Source organism: Engystomops pustulosus, chromosome 8 (genome assembly GCF_040894005.1).
Source record: "Engystomops pustulosus chromosome 8, aEngPut4.maternal, whole genome shotgun sequence".
Classification (NCBI taxonomy): domain Eukaryota; kingdom Metazoa; phylum Chordata; class Amphibia; order Anura; family Leptodactylidae; genus Engystomops; species Engystomops pustulosus.
Window position 1 is genome coordinate 41,246,084 of NC_092418.1, and position 21,379 is coordinate 41,267,462.

The 21,379-nt window shown below is 40.2% G+C and overlaps 1 protein-coding gene across 2 annotated transcripts in view; it reads left to right on the forward strand.

The window, feature by feature from the left end:
• Positions 1-21,379, forward strand: part of LOC140075182 (lipopolysaccharide-induced tumor necrosis factor-alpha factor homolog) — a 33,134-nt gene that overhangs the window by 10,170 nt on the left and 1,585 nt on the right. Inside the window, exons 4-7 of one of the 2 annotated variants that reach the window (XM_072120747.1) lie at positions 11,364-11,423; positions 12,910-12,969; positions 17,312-17,371; positions 20,741-20,915. In XM_072120747.1, coding sequence (XP_071976848.1) covers positions 11,364-11,423; positions 12,910-12,969; positions 17,312-17,371; positions 20,741-20,793 — 233 coding nt within the window. In that variant the 3' untranslated portion in view covers positions 20,794-20,915. Of the gene's footprint in view, positions 1-11,363; positions 11,424-12,909; positions 12,970-17,311; positions 17,372-20,740; positions 20,916-21,104; positions 21,262-21,379 lie in introns of those variants that run through there. The other variant, XM_072120746.1, reaches the window with a different exon arrangement.

Here is a 21,379-nt window from a genome sequence, read left to right on the forward strand (position 1 = left end):
AACGGGCTACAAGTAGTCAAACGGATGGTAAATGAAATGAAAACTGATCTAGAGTGATCTGGGGTGAACGCTACTCTTTTAGCGAAACCCGGACCACAAATAGTCATGCAGATAATAAATAGATGAATAAATATATAAATAAATAAATAACTAAATGAGCACAAAGGTTATATGGCTTTGGATGATGGAACTACTGTTAAATGGATTCTATGACTTCATTCAGACCATGTGGGCTGAGAGTATCGAATTTATATATCCAATATGACTCTCTTCGGTTGAGCCTTTTGATTCGATCGGGGACTTTTTTTGATATTTCCTCGATCGGGGTAACTTTTATGCAGCTAAAATTGCCTCCATGTACCTGTGTTTGGAGAGGCTTTGTTTTAAAAAACCAATTTTGGTTTTATGTCTGTGCCCATTTATTCTCATTCGTAATGATTGAATAGTGCGGCCAACATATTGTTGGCCACATGAACAGTCAACCAAATATATAACGAAGCTGGACGAGCAGGAGAGGGTGTTTTTGATTTTAAATATCTCTCCTGTTCTCCTGGAAACAAATGTATTAACGCCACTATTGATGGTATCACAGCAGAGACATAGTTTGTGTCTGCATTTGGTTACTCTTGGGGCTTCCGGGCTCGAGGTCTGCGTGACAGACTTGGTAGCATTTTTGCTTTTTAATCTGCTGGGTGCGATCAGATTCTTGATTGTTGTGGCTTTCCTAAATGTAATTTTTGGCTGCCTTGGCAGTATCTTCTGTAGAACAGGGTCCTTTCTTAGGATTCCCCAGTGTTTGGCCAGACATGCTCTGATTTTGGTGTTACCTCTATCATAGGTGGTGATAAAGTTGAGAGGACGTTTCGTATCATTTTCCACTCCTTTCCGTGTTTCTGCACTTTCTAGACATTCCTTCTGTGTTTTTTTAGCATATTTAAGATACGCTTGTTCGACTAGTTCCTTGGGGTATTTCTTCTCTCGAAACCTTTTCTTCAGTATCAGGGATTGTTTTGCATAATCTGTCTGTTTTGTACAGTTCTTACGGATCCTGTGGAACTGGCTAAAGGGAACGTTCCTCAGCCATTTGGCGTAATGTGCACTATGGAATTCTAGGAAACTGTTGCTATCTACGCTTTTGAAGTGGGTGATAGAGATGATTTTCCCACTATTTTTTATCAGTTCTAAATCTAAAAATACTATTTTTTCTCGACTGAGATTCATGGTAAACTTGAGGCCCCAATCATTATTATTGAGTTCCCCGACGAATTCTTTTGCCTCAGCCTCACTACCTTGCCAGATAAAGAACAAATCGTCGATATAACGACGAAAATATACTATATTCTTTGGCCAAAAGGTTGAGTTGTAGATAAAAAGGGATTCAAAGTGTCCCATAAATAAATTTGCGTAGCTGGGGGCCGCTCGGGTCCCCATGGCTGTTCCGCGACACTGATGGTAAATTTTTTCTTGGAATTCAAATGCATTGTGTTTGAGGACGAATTCCATTCCGGCTGTGAGAAATTCTACTTGTTTGGAAGGAAGGGTAGTGTAATTAGACAGATACCATTGCATGGATTGCAGACCTAGGTGGTGAGGTATATTGGAATAAAGGGACGAGATGTCTAGTGTCAAAAAAAGGTATGTGTCTTTCCATCTGAAATCTTCCAGATCTTTGATCAGACTACTAGAGTCACGGAGATATGAGGGAAGTTTCGTAACGATAGGCTGCAAGAAAAGGTCGACATAATGCGACAAATTACATGTGAGGGATCCAATTCCCGAAATGATGGGACGGCCTGGGGGTTTTTCTTGGTCCTTGTGTATTTTTGGTAAATGGTAAAATGTGGGCAGTGGTGGGTGGCTTACAGATAAAAAACCTTTTTCTTTTTTATTGATTATTTTGGATTCGTAGGCTTCTTTGATGAAAGCATTATATTTCTTTTCAAAGGAGGGATAGGGGTTGTTCTTCAGGAGATTATAATAATTGGTGTCTCCTAGTATATTATATGCTTCTGTCAGATAATCTTCCCTATTTTGTATCACCACTCCTCCCCCTTTGTCTGCGGCACGTATTATAATTTACAGATTGGAGCTGAGTGTCCTTAGTGCCTCAGACTCCCCCTTTGTTAAATTGTTGTTGGTGTTCTGGAAAGATTTAATATTTTTAAAATCATTGGCCACCAACGAAAAAAAGGTCTCTATGTGGTGACCTCTTTGGGAAATAGGGTTGAAAGTGGATTTCTTGCTCACACTTTGGTGTGTATAAGGATCAGGGTTAGGTTCGCTCTCCGTAGGGTTCTGTGTTCTTTTGGAAATATGAAAGTATCTTTGTTGTGTTAGTTTCTTTATGAATACGTTTAAATCAATAAAGAGCTGGAAATCATCTGTGGTTTTTTCGGGACAGAAATTTAGTCCTCTTGATAGTACTGATTTTTCATTATGGGACAGTAGGTGGTTAGACAGGTTAAAAATTTTTACCGTTTCACTGGTATTTGACTTATTGTTTGGGAAAGTGGGAGTTGTTGTGTCTGCAACGATTTTCTGGTTCTTTTCCCCTTTTCTAAGTTTTCTACCTCCCCTGCATCCTCTGTACTTCTTTTTCTTTTTGTCATTTTTGGTGTATCTAAGGGTATGAAGTATTTCAAGATTTTGTTCTGGAATGCTGGGATCCAGGGGAGGTTGTAAAGGGGTGTTTGGGCGGGTTGGTCCTAATCCTAAAAAAGAGGAATTGCTAATGGGTGAGGAAATATCACTGACAGATGGAAGTTCTTCAGCTTCTATGTTTTCCTTGGGGTCATGGTGGCATGAGAAAGAGCCCGCATGATCGTGAGTGGAGAGACTAGACAAATTGATCAATGAGTTGTCGTAGATGTAGGTGTGTGTGTGGTCTCTGAGTGGAGGGTACGTATTGACTAGACAGTCCGCATCTTTCTTCCTAGCAGGGGGGATGGGGACAATGGTGTGAGCATTTAGGTTTCCTTGTGTAACTGTGTTTTTATCTTGGCAGGAACGAAATGCTTGTCGAGAGTTAGGGACTGAATTAATGGGGGGCTGAGATTTGAAATTTGAGTTATGGAACGTTCTCCCGTTGTCCCATGGTTCTGGAACACCCGGTATGGTGGTGAGTGTTTTGGGAGGAGGGGAACGTGTTTGACGTGTTTGATGTGTTCTATCAGAAGGAATCTCTCTATGTTTGGAGCGATATGTTTGTTTATGATGATTGGTATCTCTCTTATTGGTTTTTTGGCCGTGTGGTGCATCTCTCTGTGTCAATTTTCTGATTTTTCTTTCAGAAATTTCTTTTTCTAGAGTTAGTAGCCTATCCTGAATATTCTGGTTGATTTTAATAAACTCAGGGTGTTTTTCAAAAGTGTGTAGTTTCTCACTTATGACAACTAATTTGTCTGCTAGCTGTGAACATTCTGAGGACCTTTTGTTAATTACACGGGATACTAGACTTTTAGAAAAGTTTGATAGGTGTTTTTCCCATTCATCTGTGAATCTAGTATCATCTGGAAAGGCAGAGGGGATATTGATTCTAAGACCCCTTGGTATAATATCTTTCTGTAAATACAATTCTAAAAACATAATGTCCATACTATGTAAAAGTTCTTTTCTACTAAGATTTTCAAAGTCTTTGAAAAGTAGGGACATCTGATTGAAATTCCACCGACCTTCATTGTTCTTATTATCTGGATGATTGTTAGTCTGGAAATCCACGTTATTTTCGTTCAAAAGTCTTGTGAGTCGGTTCTTTCTGCTTTGGATCCGTCCCTTGAAGTATTCCATTGTTGCAGTTGCAGCCTCTCTTTTTATTCCCCTTTCTTTTGTTACCTCTTGCTCACAAACCAGTGATCGGGTCTCGTGGTTCGTGTAGATGAATGCAGTGGAAGCCTGGGATCGAGGGACTCTGGGGGCAAGGCTCCAGGTCCCAGAAAGAATGACAGGAGGTAGAGACAAAGGAAGAGAGGCGCAGCTATCGTGTGATATCGTAATGGTTAATTAATGTAGAAGAGTAAGTGAAGACTCTCACCTTGATGAAGATGGTATAGGCATGTAATGAAATAGCTACCAGCAGCTGCCACTCCTGGGAGACCACGTTTGCCAAGGACCAGGATCCTGGAACGATGTGGAATGGAGGAAGAGCCCGACGAGAGGTTCAGGAAGGCGCTTGGTGCAAACAGCAGACGTAGAGATCCAATGGATAAAGGAATCTCTTTTATTATTGTTAAAAATATTTATCTCATAAAATGAGCATATGCATAACATATTAAAAATACAGTGCGACGCGTTTCAGCTCTGGACTAGAGCTTTCATCAGGCATGGTGTAAAGAAACAATCCAACAGATTTATAGCTTACCTCGTTATGAAAAAAAAAAAAAAAAATGTCACGTGACCTACCGGGGGTCAAAGTTCAGGGTTTTTCCGTTCGTATACGGAACCCTCCCGGTGTTCTTATGGTGAAAAATACATTTGATCTATATAAGTAGACAGGATTTATACATAGTATTGTTTCTAAGATATAGCGGTTGCAATTTGAAGAGAACATGTACATTGTGACAATAATCTATCTATATAAACCAGCGATAGATGCATACAACAATCGATGTATAAACTTATGAATGAGGACATGCTAGAAGAGCAGAGGCACATACATAGTGTGATGAAGCGAACCTAAGAGGATATAGTGTCTTGCGGGGTATTCCGAGGCAAACCGCTGTGGTGGCGTCTGGATTGGGTGCCATGGATACCCAAACTACGGAAAGCAGTATGTGACAATCTTAAAAAGGCAAAAAAAAAAAAAAAAAAGGGCTACAAGTAGTCAAACGGATGGTAAATGAAATGAAAACTGATCTAGAGTGATCTGGGGTGAACGCTACTCTTTTAGCGAAACCCGGACCACAAATAGTCATGCAGATAATAAATAGATGAATAAATATATAAATAAATAAATAACTAAATGAGCACAAAGGTTATATGGCTTTGGATGATGGAACTACTGTTAAATGGATTCTATGACTTCATTCAGACCATGTGGGCTGAGAGTATCGAGTTTATATATCCAATATGACTCTCTTCGGTTGAGCCTTTTGATTCGATCGGGGACTTTTTTTGATATTTCCTCGATCGGGGTAACTTTTATGCAGCTAAAATTGCCTCCATGTACCTGTGTAATGTGTTTGGAGAGGCTTACATGGTCTGAATGAAGTCATAGAATCCATTTAACAGTAGTTCCATCATCCAAAGCCATATAACCTTTGTGCTCATTTAGTTATTTATTTATTTATATATTTATTCATCTATTTATTATCTGCATGACTATTTGTGGTCCGGGTTTCGCTAAAAGAGTAGCGTTCACCCCAGATCACTCTAGATCAGTTTTCATTTCATTTACCATCCGTTTGACTACTTGTAGCCCGTTTTTTTTTTGCCTTTTTAAGATTGTCACATACTGCTTTCCGTAGTTTGGGTATCCATGGCACCCAATCCAGACGCCACCACAGCGGTTTGCCTCGGAATACCCCGCAAGACACTATATCCTCTTAGGTTCGCTTCATCACACTATGTATGTGCCTCTGCTCTTCTAGCATGTCCTCATTCATAAGTTTATACATCGATTGTTGTATGCATCTATCGCTGGTTTATATAGATAGATTATTGTCACAATGTACATGTTCTCTTCAAATTGCAACCGCTATATCTTAGAAACAATACTATGTATAAATCCTGTCTACTTATATAGATCAAATGTATTTTTCACCATAAGAACACCGGGAGGGTTCCGTATACGAACGGAAAAACCCTGAACTTTGACCCCCGGTAGGTCACGTGACATTTTTTTTTTTTTTTTTTTTTCATAACGAGGTAAGCTATAAATCTGTTGGATTGTTTCTTTACACCATGCCTGATGAAAGCTCTAGTCCAGAGCTGAAACGCGTCGCACTGTATTTTTAATACGTTATGCATATGCTCATTTTATGAGATAAATATTTTTAACAATAATAAAAGAGATTCCTTTATCCATTGGATCTCTACGTCTGCTGTTTGCACCAAGCGCCTTCCTGAACCTCTCGTCGGGCTCTTCCTCCATTCCACATCGTTCCAGGATCCTGGTCCTTGGCAAACGTGGTTTCCCAGGAGTGGCAGCTGCTGGTAGCTATTTCATTACATGCCTATACCATCTTCATCAAGGTGAGAGTCTTCACTTACTCTTCTACATTAATTGACCATTACGATATCACACGATAGCTGCGCCTCTCTTCCTTTGTCTCTACCTCCTGTCATTCTTTCTGGGACCTGGAGCCTTGCCCCCAGAGTCCCTCGATCCCAGGCTTCCACTGCATTCATCTACACGAACCACGAGACCCGATCACTGGTTTGTGAGCAAGAGGTAACAAAAGAAAGGGGAATAAAAAGAGAGGCTGCAACTGCAACAATGGAATACTTCAAGGGACGGATCCAAAGCAGAAAGAACCGACTCACAAGACTTTTGAACGAAAATAACGTGGATTTCCAGACTAACAATCATCCAGATAATAAGAACAATGAAGGTCGGTGGAATTTCAATCAGATGTCCCTACTTTTCAAAGACTTTGAAAATCTTAGTAGAAAAGAACTTTTACATAGTATGGACATTATGTTTTTAGAATTGTATTTACAGAAAGATATTATACCAAGGGGTCTTAGAATCAACATCCCCTCTGCCTTTCCAGATGATACTAGATTCACAGATGAATGGGAAAAACACCTATCAAACTTTTCTAAAAGTCTAGTATCCCGTGTAATTAACAAAAGGTCCTCAGAATGTTCACAGCTAGCAGACAAATTAGTTGTCATAAGTGAGAAACTACACACTTTTGAAAAACACCCTGAGTTTATTAAAATCAACCAGAATATTCAGGATAGGCTACTAACTCTAGAAAAAGAAATTTCTGAAAGAAAAATCAGAAAATTGACACAGAGAGATGCACCACACGGCCAAAAAACCAATAAGAGAGATACCAATCATCATAAACAAACATATCGCTCCAAACATAGAGAGATTCCTTCTGATAGAACACATCAAACACGTCAAACACGTTCCCCTCCTCCCAAAACACTCACCACCATACCGGGTGTTCCAGAACCATGGGACAACGGGAGAACGTTCCATAACTCAAATTTCAAATCTCAGCCCCCCATAAATTCAGTCCCTAACTCTCGACAAGCATTTCGTTCCTGCCAAGATAAAAACACAGTTACACAAGGAAACCTAAATGCTCACACCATTGTCCCCATCCCCCCTGCTAGGAAGAAAGATGCGGACTGTCTAGTCAATACGTACCCTCCACTCAGAGACCACACACACACCTACATCTACGACAACTCATTGATCAATTTGTCTAGTCTCTCCACTCACGATCATGCGGGCTCTTTCTCATGCCACCATGACCCCAAGGAAAACATAGAAGCTGAAGAACTTCCATCTGTCAGTGATATTTCCTCACCCATTAGCAATTCCTCTTTTTTAGGATTAGGACCAACCCGCCCAAACACCCCTTTACAACCTCCCCTGGATCCCAGCACGCGTCCCACTCCCAGGAAAATAGAGCAAGCCCTAATGACACCTATAAAAAGAACGCCATTCCAGAACAAAATCTTGAAATACTTCATACCCTTAGATACACCAAAAATGACAAAAAGAAAAAGAAGTACAGAGGATGCAGGGGAGGTAGAAAACTTAGAAAAGGGGAAAAGAACCAGAAAATCGTTGCAGACACAACAACTCCCACTTTCCCAAACAATAAGTCAAATACCAGTGAAACGGTAAAAATTTTTAACCTGTCTAACCACCTACTGTCCCATAATGAAAAATCAGTACTATCAAGAGGACTAAATTTCTGTCCCGAAAAAACCACAGATGATTTCCAGCTCTTTATTGATTTAAACGTATTCATAAAGAAACTAACACAACAAAGATACTTTCATATTTCCAAAAGAACACAGAACCCTACGGAGAGCGAACCTAACCCTGATCCTTATACACACCAAAGTGTGAGCAAGAAATCCACTTTCAACCCTATTTCCCAAAGAGGTCACCACATAGAGACCTTTTTTTCGTTGGTGGCCAATGATTTTAAAAATATTAAATCTTTCCAGAACACCAACAACAATCTAACAAAGGGGGAGTCTGAGGCACTAAGGACACTCAGCTCCAATCTGTAAATTATAATACGTGCCGCAGACAAAGGGGGAGGAGTGGTGATACAAAATAGGGAAGATTATCTGACAGAAGCATATAATATACTAGGAGACACCAATTATTATAATCTCCTGAAGAACAACCCCTATCCCTCCTTTGAAAAGAAATATAATGCTTTCATCAAAGAAGCCTACGAATCCAAAATAATCAATAAAAAAGAAAAAGGTTTTTTATCTGTAAGCCACCCACCACTGCCCACATTTTACCATTTACCAAAAATACACAAGGACCAAGAAAAACCCCCAGGCCGTCCCATCATTTCGGGAATTGGATCCCTCACATGTAATTTGTCGCATTATGTCGACCTTTTCTTGCAGCCTATCGTTACGAAACTTCCCTCATATCTCCGTGACTCTAGTAGTCTGATCAAAGATCTGGAAGATTTCAGATGGAAAGACACATACCTTTTTTTGACACTAGACATCTCGTCCCTTTATTCCAATATACCTCACCACCTAGGTCTGCAATCCATGCAATGGTATCTGTCTAATTACACTACCCTTCCTTCCAAACAAGTAGAATTTCTCACAGCCGGAATGGAATTCGTCCTCAAACACAATGTATTTGAATTCCAAGAAAAAATTTACCATCAGTGTCGCGGAACAGCCATGGGGACCCGAGCGGCCCCCAGCTACGCAAATTTATTTATGGGACACTTTGAATCCCTTTTTATCTACAACTCAACCTTTTGGCCAAAGAATATAGTATATTTTCGTCGTTATATCGACGATTTGTTCTTTATCTGGCAAGGTAGTGAGGCTGAGGCAAAAGAATTCGTCGGGGAACTCAATAATAATGATTGGGGCCTCAAGTTTACCATGAATCTCAGTCGAGAAAAAATAGTATTTTTAGATTTAGAACTGATAAAAAATAGTGGGAAAATCATCTCTATCACCCACTTCAAAAGCGTAGATAGCAACAGTTTCCTAGAATTCCATAGTGCACATTACGCCAAATGGCTGAGGAACGTTCCCTTTAGCCAGTTCCACAGGATCCGTAAGAACTGTACAAAACAGACAGATTATGCAAAACAATCCCTGATACTGAAGAAAAGGTTTCGAGAGAAGAAATACCCCAAGGAACTAGTCGAACAAGCGTATCTTAAATATGCTAAAAAAACACAGAAGGAATGTCTAGAAAGTGCAGAAACACGGAAAGGAGTGGAAAATGATACGAAACGTCCTCTCAACTTTATCACCACCTATGATAGAGGTAACACCAAAATCAGAGCATGTCTGGCCAAACACTGGGGAATCCCAGTGAAAAGGACCCTGTTCTACAGAAGATACTGCCAAGGCAGCCAAAAATTACATTTAGGAAAGCCACAACAATCAAGAATCTGATCGCACCCAGCAGATTAAAAAGCAAAAATGCTACCAAGTCTGTCACGCAGACCTCGAGCCCGGAAGCCCCAAGAGTAACCAAATACAGACACAAACTATGTCTCTGCTGTGATACCATCAATAGTGGCGTTAATACATTTGTTTCCAGGAGAACAGGAGAGATATTTAAAATCAAAAACACCCTCTCCTGCTCGTCCAGCTTCGTTATATATTTGGTTGACTGTTCATGTGGCCAACAATATGTTGGCCGCACTATTCAATCATTACGAATGAGAATAAATGGGCACAGACATAAAACCAAAATTGGTTTTTTAAAACAAAGCCTCTCCAAACACATTACACAGGTACATGGAGGCAATTTTAGCTGCATAAAAGTTACCCCGATCGAGGAAATATCAAAAAAAGTCCCCGATCGAATCAAAAGGCTCAACCGAAGAGAGTCATATTGGATATATAAACTCGATACTCTCAGCCCACATGGTCTGAATGAAGTCATAGAATCCATTTAACAGTAGTTCCATCATCCAAAGCCATATAACCTTTGTGCTCATTTAGTTATTTATTTATTTATATATTTATTCATCTATTTATTATCTGCATGACTATTTGTGGTCCGGGTTTCACTAAAAGAGTAGCGTTCACCCCAGATCACTCTAGATCAGTTTTCATTTCATTTACCATCCGTTTGACTACTTGTAGCCCTTTTTTTTTTTTTTTTTTTTTTTTTGCCTTTTTAAGATTGTCACATACTGCTTTCCGTAGTTTGGGTATCCATGGCACCCAATCCAGACGCCACCACAGCGGTTTGCCTCGGAATACCCCGCAAGACACTATATCCTCTTAGGTTCGCTTCATCACACTATGTATGTGCCTATGCTCTTCTAGCATGTCCTCATTCATAAGTTTATACATCGATTGTTGTATGCATCTATCGCTGGTTTATATAGATAGATTATTGTCACAATGTACATGTTCTCTTCAAATTGCAACCGCTATATCTTAGAAACAATACTATGTATAAATCCTGTCTACTTATATAGATCAAATGTATTTTTCACCATAAGAACACCGGGAGGGTTCCGTATACGAACGGAAAAACCCTGAACTTTGACCCCCGGTAGGTCACGTGACTTTTTTTTTTTTTTTTTTTTTTTTTCATCACGAGGTAAGCTATAAATCTGTTGGATTGTTTCTTTACACCATGCCTGATGAAAGCTCTAGTCCAGAGCTCAAACGCGTCGCACTGTATTTTTAATACGTTATGCATATGCTCATTTTATGAGATAAATATTTTTAACAATAATAAAAGAGATTCCTTTATCCATTGGATCTCTACGTCTGCTGTTTGCACCAAGCGCCTTCCTGAACCTCTCGTCGGGCTCTTCCTCCAGTCCAAAAACTGAGACACTGAACAAACTCTGACTGAAAACTGATTGAACTCTGATGAAAAATGTCAGTTTTTCACTGACCAAACCCTGATCGCCCCCTGATCAGACTCTGACGTGATCTGCAACGCAAGTGTGGAAGGGGCCTAACTTGTGTGAGTTATATGTACCCCAAGCCTTCATTTGACACAGACAAACAATATATTTACATTTTTTCCTTATGTATTTGTTAAGTCATTTGGGACATTACAGACAATAGATGGATACGATGTCATGGAAAATAGTAACCTTTATTGTTACATGCAAATGTTGCTATCTCAGTTAATCCTTTCATGTCCAATATGATTCCTTTGTTATCTAGTATTTCTAAAACTTTCATATATTTTTTTTAATAAGATGTTGGAGCAGCTTACCCACCCCCACCACCATATGCAGCTCCCGGGGCACAGCCTATAGGTATGGTACAATATATATGCGTGTGTGTGTAAATATATAAGTTTTTATTAGTACTACCATGTGAATACCCACTTTCAAAAATCTATAACTGTTTTATTTTTCCATGTAAAGCATGTGTGTGAAGGCTTGTTTTCTGCGTAACAAATTGCACTTCCCAGTGATGGTAATAAATATTCCAAGCCATGTGCTGGCAAGCGGGAAAAAAGAATTCAAGTGCAGTGGACTTATAAAAGTGGGTTAAAAAAATGCATTGCGCCATATTTTCTTGTTGGCTCGGTATTTTACAGATTTCACTGTACGCCCCAAATGTCTCCTTTATTCTTTGGGTCGGTACGATCATGGGAATGCTACATTTATATAGGTTTTAATGTGTTTTAATACATTTAAAAAAATGTAAACCTTCTGTACAAAAAGTACACCTTCATACTTTGGTGTACGGAGCTGTGTGACATGTCAATTATTTGCAAGATGAGATGCCGTTTTCATTGCTACTGTTTTGAGGACTGTGCGGCCTTTTGATTATTTTATATAAATATTTTTATATGTTGCAAAATGACACAAAATAAGCTTTTTGGACATTTGGGCTCTATTTTATGTTACAGGGTTAAACTACGGGAATAACTGTTATCATATTTTGATAGATGGGACATTTTGGGAGGCGGCTATACTTAACATGTTTATAATTTGTACTCTTTATTTTTATATAAGTTCTAGGGAAACGGGGTGATTTGCATTTGTAACAATTATTTACTGTATATGGCAGTATATGGGGTTTTTACCTATCATTTATTAGAATGTGCAAGAGGCAGAAAGCATAAAGCCTCAGGTCTTTGTAAGATGACGTCCCGAGGAGGGATAATCTAACCCAATATGGCAGCGCCAACGAGCCACTGCTGCCGGCAGCTTTGCTGGCACTGATCGCTGGTGTTACCGGTGGGTGTTTGCTACAATATGCAGCAAATACCCAATTTGAATGAAGAGGGCTCAGCCCAGGCACCCTCATCATTTACCTGCAGCTGACATGTGACCTACTAATACGTCACACGTCGGTAAGGGGTTAACATACTGGGGAAGATTTATTTAAAATGTCAGTGCGAAATTGGATTAGACAGTTATATAAGGCCAGATTTATCAGTGTCTGATGCAACTCTGCACTTCCTAATTATTGGTTTAGTTTAGATTGTGGTGCACTTTTATTATATTTTTGGAGCAACTTTGTTAATGCTCTTTTTGTTGTACTCATTTCTGGCCCATTTACTTGCTCGTTTCTTCTCCTGCAGTGAGCAGTATATCTGGAAGGTCTCAGGTGCTTGAAAAGCAGATAGATAAGGAAAGGGGGCTAAATATTAATTGTTTATATACCTAGAAAATATTTAGCTTGATGATAAGACTATCCAGTAAGAGTTATGTCATTAGAAATTTGTCTTTGCTTGTCAATTTCAGTATGTCTTATTGTCTAGTCTTTCATATTTAATTTTTTTTCCAGGTGTTGCTGTAGCTCATTCAGTCCCATCACAACATGTAATTGGAGGGCCACAGCTAACAGGTATAGTGGAAATAGTGGGGCAGATTTATCAAGCTGTCTGAAAGTCAGAATATTTCTAGTTGCCCATGGCAACCAATCACAGCTCAGCTTTCATTTTACCAGTCAGTGCTCATGAATATTTTAAAGGGGAGCTGTGATTGGTTGCCATGGGCAACTAGAAATATTCTGATATTCAGACAGCTTGATAAATCTGCCCCAGTATGTCTATGTGTACGTTTTTGTTCTATGTAAAGAAAATGTGGGGGATTAAATAATTTTAACAAATATTGTTCATATTGTTCATACTGTTCATATTCTGCTTAGTATTTAGTTCCAAAACCAGGAATAAAATCTAAATAACATAAAGATATATGAAGACCTCCACACAAAAGGTCACAAAATAGGGATTGCACTTTTTTGGGTGGTAGAGAGGGCACAGTTATCCTTTGAAACCGATGTGCACCAGTTTTATAATATGCGCCCTTTTAAATAAATTTTCACTTTCCTAGTCTAGTACGTTGTGATATAAAATGACAAAAAATTAACATAACAAAAGACCACCCGGAGAAGAGGTCCTCCTCTCCTGTGGACATGGCTCATCATTTAAGGGAAACTTAGCCATTTGGGACACTAAACCACTCACTTAGGTACTGGTGGTTAATTGTCCCAAATCGCCATGTATTATGGTTAAGCTTGCTCAAGCACCGTAAGTACAGCGCATGCGCAGTGAAACCAGCACATTTTCCCGTCTTCGCTTACATTGCAAGAGGAGGCGCCGGTGTTGAATCTTCTGATATCAGTCCGATGTGCCTCATCTGACTCATATCAAAGTGAGTATAAAAGTTTACTATTTTCATTTTTTGGCACATAAAGACAAAAAGTTTGATTTGGGACCCTAAACTACAATTCCATAAGTACCTGTAGTGGGTTTAGGTATCAAATAGACCTGACAGGTCTTCTTTGAGTTCAATGTCTAGCAGAGCATCTCAGCTTCAGTTTCCAATGTAACAAAACATCAAAGAAACAGGACATAAGTTGCCACCATCATTTTTATTAAGCAAATACAAAATATAGTTTTACCGCTGATTCTAAATCACCACCGTCTGGAGCCTCCTGATATATCCAGGCCGCCATCTGTATGAGAATTTTAGAATTGCGCTAAGACCACCGTCCATTCATGCTTGAAGGGCTTAGTGAGTGCCCCTCCACACCCTCTTGGTCTAAAGGAGAAAATAATCAGCACGGTTTGAAGTTTGTGAGGCATTGCTATTTATACGCCTGAAAACTGGCATATAATCCCTGATAAATGTCACCAAAAGTGTATGTTCATAAGCAATATTCTGCTCAGTTTAGCATTATATACAGAAACAAGGAATGGAATCTACAGACAAAAGTGCTATAGGCAGATTTGTTCCTCTAATGTGTTTTAGAGCCTCAACATTTTTTAGTTTATAAATACTGACTGATCAAAATGCTGAGCAGAATTCTGTAGTGTGAATGAGGCATCTCACACAACTGTTTGACCTACTATAATGACCAGCACCATAATAGCATATTGCAGAATCAGCTAGGCTAGAACACAGAGGGGGGGGGGGGGGGGGGAGAGGGAACTTACTAATTCTGGCGCAAGCACGACTGTCGGCATTGGAGATCAGTCTCCGGAAAGCACAGCCCAATAGGGCAGATGTATTATTGTCTCTGCACCTCAAAATGCCGGGAGCTTTCTTTTTTGGGAGCGCAGAATTGTTGCGGATCATTGACAACTGACACCCTGCTGTAACACCCTCTCATCACGGGTGTTAACCCCTTACATGCCGTTGTCAAGCATGTAGCACAAAACAATAATTGCTGCAGTGGAAGGGACCATGTCTGGTGGCATCATGCTATCTCCCAGAGAGCTCTGATTGACCGATCTGTGCACCCACTGTTGAAAAAGGGTTACCACTTGTATGTGGATAACTTTTATCCAAGCCTTCCACTATTCCAATCCTTCAGTTCCAGAGGTTCTGTAGAGTGCGGCACTTAACACAAAAGCCAGAGAGGCTTCCCTGAATCCCTCGTTAGGGAGCCACTAAGGGTAATCAGAACATGGTGTTGGTCAAGTATAAAGACAAAAGGGATGTCCTTGTTCTGACCACAATTCATGGTGACTCCAACACCCTCACCCTGTACAAAGTACCACCACCGCTTCCCCCAAGCCAGGCGGCATCCTGGCTTACAATAAATACATGGGTGGGTTTGATCTGTCAGATGAGGTGCTGAAGCCGTACAGCGCCCTAATGAAAATGAAGATATGCTACAAAAGCGCTTGCTGTTTACCTTGTGCAGATGATGCTGTACAACTCTTACATGCTGTTAAAAATGTGCAGGTCAGGCCGTATAATGTACCATTTTTAAGAGGTGGGGATTAGGGAAATAATATTTGGACAAGAAGGACAGGGCCCCAGTACCTCTGGATTAGATGTTCCCTGTGCTTTGCCAGAGCAACATTTCCCCGGTGAATTCCTTAAGTCTGATTCTTACGAAAGGAAAAAGAAAAGAGTCTATTGTAAAAGAGGGGTTAGGAAGGACACTATATACTACTACAAGACCCTCGAGAACTCCAGAGTGACAAAATTTTAGTTAGTTCCCTGCTATATTCCACCACTTCATACGCATCACATTCACAATTTACGTCCAACCTTTGTTGTGAATGCATTTTAGTAAAGGGAATTATTGTAACTGCTCCCTATACCCCTTAATTATTTCCCTGAGGGATGTAGTTTGCAAACTAGGGTCACTTGTTGGTTTAAATTTTTTTTAGGTTTTCTATTTTGCATCCAAGTCTTTGGATTTGTTAGCACATCCTTTGTAATTCTCCAAGTTCTGCCTGGAATATACTTGGTGCTTTATTATTCTGTAGCCGTGTTGTATTTTCTGGCTAGCATTTAGGATTACATGTTGGGTTTTCTCATGTCAGGAAACATGGCTTCCTAATCAGAGAGCTGACATTTCACAGTGGCACAAACTGGGCATCACATAACGGGAACCAATCTTGTGTATTTGCAGAAATAATTGCAATATCCATCTTGGGCATCCATTGAATATCTTATTTGGAAACCACATACATGTATGTCCAAAATGCTCATTTCACCAGGTGTATTACACTACACCGCATATTACACCTTGCTAAATTCTCCAAGGAATGTGCGTTCAAAAATTAGGGTAACTTTTAGGGTTCTTCCCTGTTTTATACCACTAGGGCTCTCCAAATGCATCCTGACACATGTGGGGGGTTACTACATTTTTTATCCCTTGTGTCTATGAAAAAGTAAAGAATGTTTCCTTTTTGGGGCCTAATTGAATAAAACAACTTTACAGACTGATACACATATTATATACCTTGTTAAATTCTCCAAGGGGTGTACTTTCCTAAATGTTGTCACTTGTTGGGGTTCTTCTCAGTTTTGCACCACTAGGGCTCTCCAAATGCATGTAAAGGATTTCTGTCAAATTTGGCTTCTAAAAGGTATTTCCCTTCTGAGCCCTACTGTGTACCCATACAACATTTTATATGCACATGTGGGGCAATTCTTCACTCGAGAGAAATAGTATTATGCATGTTTGGGGGGTTGTTTCATCTTTTATCCCTCGTGGCTTACAACATTTAGGGGTAAAAGTGACTTTTTTGTGAAATATTTTTCCATTTTTGGGGAAAAATTAAATCGAACACCTTTATGGGCAGATATACATATTACACCTTGCTAAATTCTCCAAGGGCTGTACTTTCCAAAATGGTGTCACTTGTTGGGGTCTTCCTCTATTTTGTACCACCAGGGCTCTCCAAATGCATTTTATTTGCACATGTAGGTCAATTTTACGCTCGGGGGATTGTTATATCTTTTATTGCTTGTGGCTTAAGGGGTTAAAGGAGCAATATATCGTCTGTACACAAAGGTGCACATGCAGGGGGGGCGGTTGAGGATAAGGGACCTGGGCAAGTCCCCTGATTGCCGGCCCCTTACGCCGGCCCTGGTAGTATCCCAGGAGAGCATGCAGCCGTGAGGCATGGCACCCAGCACCCAGAGCGGGCTCTGTCTTTTTCCTGTGCATGGTATGGTAAAGTGGCACAGGTTTGTGAGCAAGGTACAATAGCCAGATGCCATTGGCGTCTATGGGAATGTATGTATGGCCGCAATATACATCCCCACAACGGCAGTGTGACAGGGGACTAGGAAAACCCTTTTACAATCTATCATGCAGCATAAATGTGAACACTTATTTGTTATGATATAATGATACCAAATCATAAATCATTGCTTATCAATTGAAGTGTCCTATGTTGTTAACCTTTTTTAAAACTTTCAAATATTTTTTTTTACAGTTGTTGGACCACATCCAATTGCATCGCCAAATGTTGCAGTTACTGGGACACAGCCTGCAGGTAAATTGAGATAACTGAACACTGAGAATAGGTGAGCGGGGTTGAATTATTGCCACTGAAGATTTGCCTACCAAAAATGAATAGATTTTCCAGTAGAAAATTCTGTGGCAAAATCTTCCATGTGAACTAGCCCTTACAAAGGCATGGGTGAAATACATCTCTAATGACCATTTTGTTGCTTTTATTCTTTAAGATTTGCCCATGTAGGAATATGAGGGTATGTTCATGATATAGGATATTGGAACCTGTCTTTAAGTAAAAATTACCTTCCCAATGACAGGTTCCCTTTAATCCAATCAGAAAACATGGCACACACGTTCTATATTCTTATTTCTCTTTTTTTATTTTTCAACAAATATTTCACATGATAAAGCCTTCACCTCAAAGCAACAAATCAGTGAGGATTTTTTTACAAGAATCAGATCAAAATTACGACGTTTCAGGGGCTGTATATAGTGATTGCTGGGGAGCTGTATATAATGATTGCTGGGGGGCTGTATATAGCGATTAATGGGGGCTGCATACAGTGATTGCTTGAGGAACTGTATGTAGTGATTACTGGGGGAGCTGTATATAGTGATTGGTGGGGGAGTTATATATAGTGGTTTCTGGGGCAGCTGTATATAGTTATTGCTGGGGGGAGCTGTATATAGTGATTGCTGGGGGAGCTGTATATAGTGATTACTGGGGGCTGTATACAGTGATTGCTGGGGGGGCTATATATAGTAATTGCTGGGGGAGCTGTATATCGTGGTTGCTGGGGGGCTGTATATAGTGATTACTGGGGGCTGTATACAGTGATTGCAGGGGAACTGTATTTAGTTATTGCTGGGAGCTGTATATAGTGGTTGCTGGGTGCGCTGTATATAGTGGTTGCTGGGAACTGTATATATTGATGTCTGGGGGCTGTATATAGTGAATACTGGGTGCTCTATGTAGTGATAGTTGTATATAGTAATTGCTGTGGAGCAGAATATAGCAATTGCTGTTCCATGCAAATCTGGGTGATTACAATTTTATTATTTTTCCTAGGACTGAATATAGTAAATATAGGGGGACTGTATATTGTTATTATAGGGTGGCTGTATACAGTTATTATAGGGGGACTGTATACAGTTATTATGGGGCTTTATACTGTTATTACATGGGACTGTATGTCATTATTATAGTGTGTTGTATATAGTTATTATAGGGGGGCTGTATACAGTTATAGGGGGACTGTATGTCATTATTATAGTGGGTTGTATATAGATATAGGGGGCTGTATATAGTTATTATAGGAGGACTGTATATTGTTATTATAGGGAGACTGTATATAGTTATAGGGAAGCTGTGTATAGTTATAGGGGGCTGTATGTAGTTATTATAGGGAGGCTATATATAGTTATTATAGGGGAGCTGTCTATAGTCATTTTAGGGGTACTGTATATAGTTATATGGGGACTGTATATAGTTATTATAGGGAGGCTGTTTATAAAAAAAATCCAAAACAACAGAAGAATCAGGAAAGGAGAGAGAAGGGAGATGAAGGTATCAAACCTATATACCAAGTAAGTCCAAATCCATGTGGTACGTAATATAGTGTGTGGGTCAGACCGGTATGGTAAGTGACACACCAAAGAAAGGCTTCCCATGAGCATGCACAAAAACAAAAGGTACCCCTTTAAGGAGGGACAGGGAAAAGGGGGAGGGGGGGGAGGAAGCACTATGAAAGACCAAATGGAGTCTAAATGATTGTAATAAAAAATACTTTATTAATGACTACATAAGACATAATAATAAAATCAGGATGAACATCCTCAGACAATGCTGAGGGGGAATGACAGTGCAAGGCGGCGACAACAAATGAGAAAGTCGTCACCCAGGGCAGACATAGGAGGAATTACGCATGGACAAAGCATGTACATGTGATGGGTAAGGACAGATGGTACATATCATGAAGGCGACAGGTGTAAGGTAGCACACAGTTGCTTACATGCATAAACATAGGTAATGCGCACAAACAGGTAGAGGTAATGCCTTACCAATGAACAAAAGGTGAGATGAAGTGGGCCTCCACTGTCCGGGATGGCGATATCCCCGACACGCGTTTCGGCTCGTAACAGAGCCTCACTCCCAGATGAAGGCTCTGTTACGAGCCGAAACACGTGTCGGGGATATCGCCATCCGGACAGTGGAGGCCCACTTCATCTCACCTTTTGTTCATTGGTAAGGCATTACCTCTACCTGTTTGTGTGCATTACCTATGTTTATGCATGTAAGCAACTGTGTGCCACTTTACACCTGTTGCCTTCATGATATGTACCATCTGTCCTTACCTATCACATGTGCATGCTTTGTCCATGCGTAATTCCTCCTATGTCTGCCCGGGGTGACGACTTTCTCATTTGTTGTCGCCGCCTTGCACTGTCATTCCCCCTCAGCATGGTCTGAGGATGTTCATCCTGATTTTATTATTATGTCTTATGTAGTCATCAATAAAGTATTTTTTATTACAATCATTTAGACTCCATTTGGTCTTTCATAGTGCTTCCTTTCCCCCCTTTTTCCCTGTCCCTCCTTAAAGGGGTACCTTTTGTTTTTGGAGGCTGTATATAGTTATAATAGGGGATGTATATAGTTATTATAGGGGACTGTGTATAGTTATAGAGAGGCCGTATATAGTTATTATAGGGGGATGTATAAAGTTATTATAGGGGGCTGTATGTAGTTAATGCTGTGGGACTGTATATAGGTAATGTTGGGGGGCTGTATATAGTTATTGCTAGGGGGCTTTATATAGTGATTGCTGGGGGCTTTATATAGTGATTGCTGGGGGCTTTATATAGTGATTGCTGGGGGCTTTATTTAGTGATTGCTGGGGGGCTGTATATAGTGATTACTGGGGGTTGTATACAGTGATTGCTGGGAGAGCTGTATATAGTGATTGCTGGGGGAGCTGTATATAGTGATTACTGGGGGCTGTATATAGTAATTGTTGGGGAGCTGTATATAGTAATTGCTGGGAGAGCTGTATATAGTAATTGCTGGGAGAGCTGTATATAGTGGTTGCTGGGGAGATGTATATAGTGGTTGCTTGGAACTGTATGTAGTGATGTCTGGGGGCTGTATTTAGTGAATACTGGGTGCTGTATATAGTAATTACCGGGGAGGCTGTAAATAGTTATTTCTGGGGAACAGTATATAGCGATTCAATGGGGGCCCCCATCATATTTTGCACCCAGGGACCACCACCAACCTTAATCTGGCCCTGGTTTTCCCTACTAACCTAAGGGTTCAACCTGCGAGGATTCTTATAATCTTTCCCCATCCGAGTTGTCTGTGGCATCTGTGGGTTGTCCATATGAGCTTCTGATGTCTCATTCCAAGGCTCACATCTTTGCTTGGTGGCTGCACAGCTCCCCATGTCGCCTGGACTATAGGAGAACGGCCAGAACGGCCAGCAGGTAGAGGTGTTTCACAAGCAATGCCAGGGTCACAGCTCGGTCCCAAGGTGAGAGGAGTTTCCTGATGTCCATGGATCTGTGAGAGCCTACAGTCCTCGCAGTCCGGGTTGTCCCGCTAGCACGATTTCCTCGTGCAGAGTGTACACTAATAAGCAAAAAAAAAAACTAACTTTTTTTAATCTTACTAATTGGCTGCAATCAAATGAAAAGTGAAAATTTTAAAGCGGTCTGCATACTTTCCGTACCCACTGTATAAATCGATAACTTTTTTATCTTTTCTCTCACAGTGTTAGTGGCTCCTACAACAGTGATTGTGGGAACAACATACGCTGACACTCCAGTATCATGCACATGTCCAGTTTGTCAGCAACGCATTGTGACACGTATACAACATAGCAATGGGCTCCTTGTCTGGGCTATCTTTGGAGTTCTACTTCTTTTTGGGTAAGCACTATCAGAAATTCTATAATTAATAATATAGCAAAGACTGAATATAATAAATAATATGAAGCAATGACTAAAGAAGGAATATAAAGCATTATATATGGCATTACTAAAACTG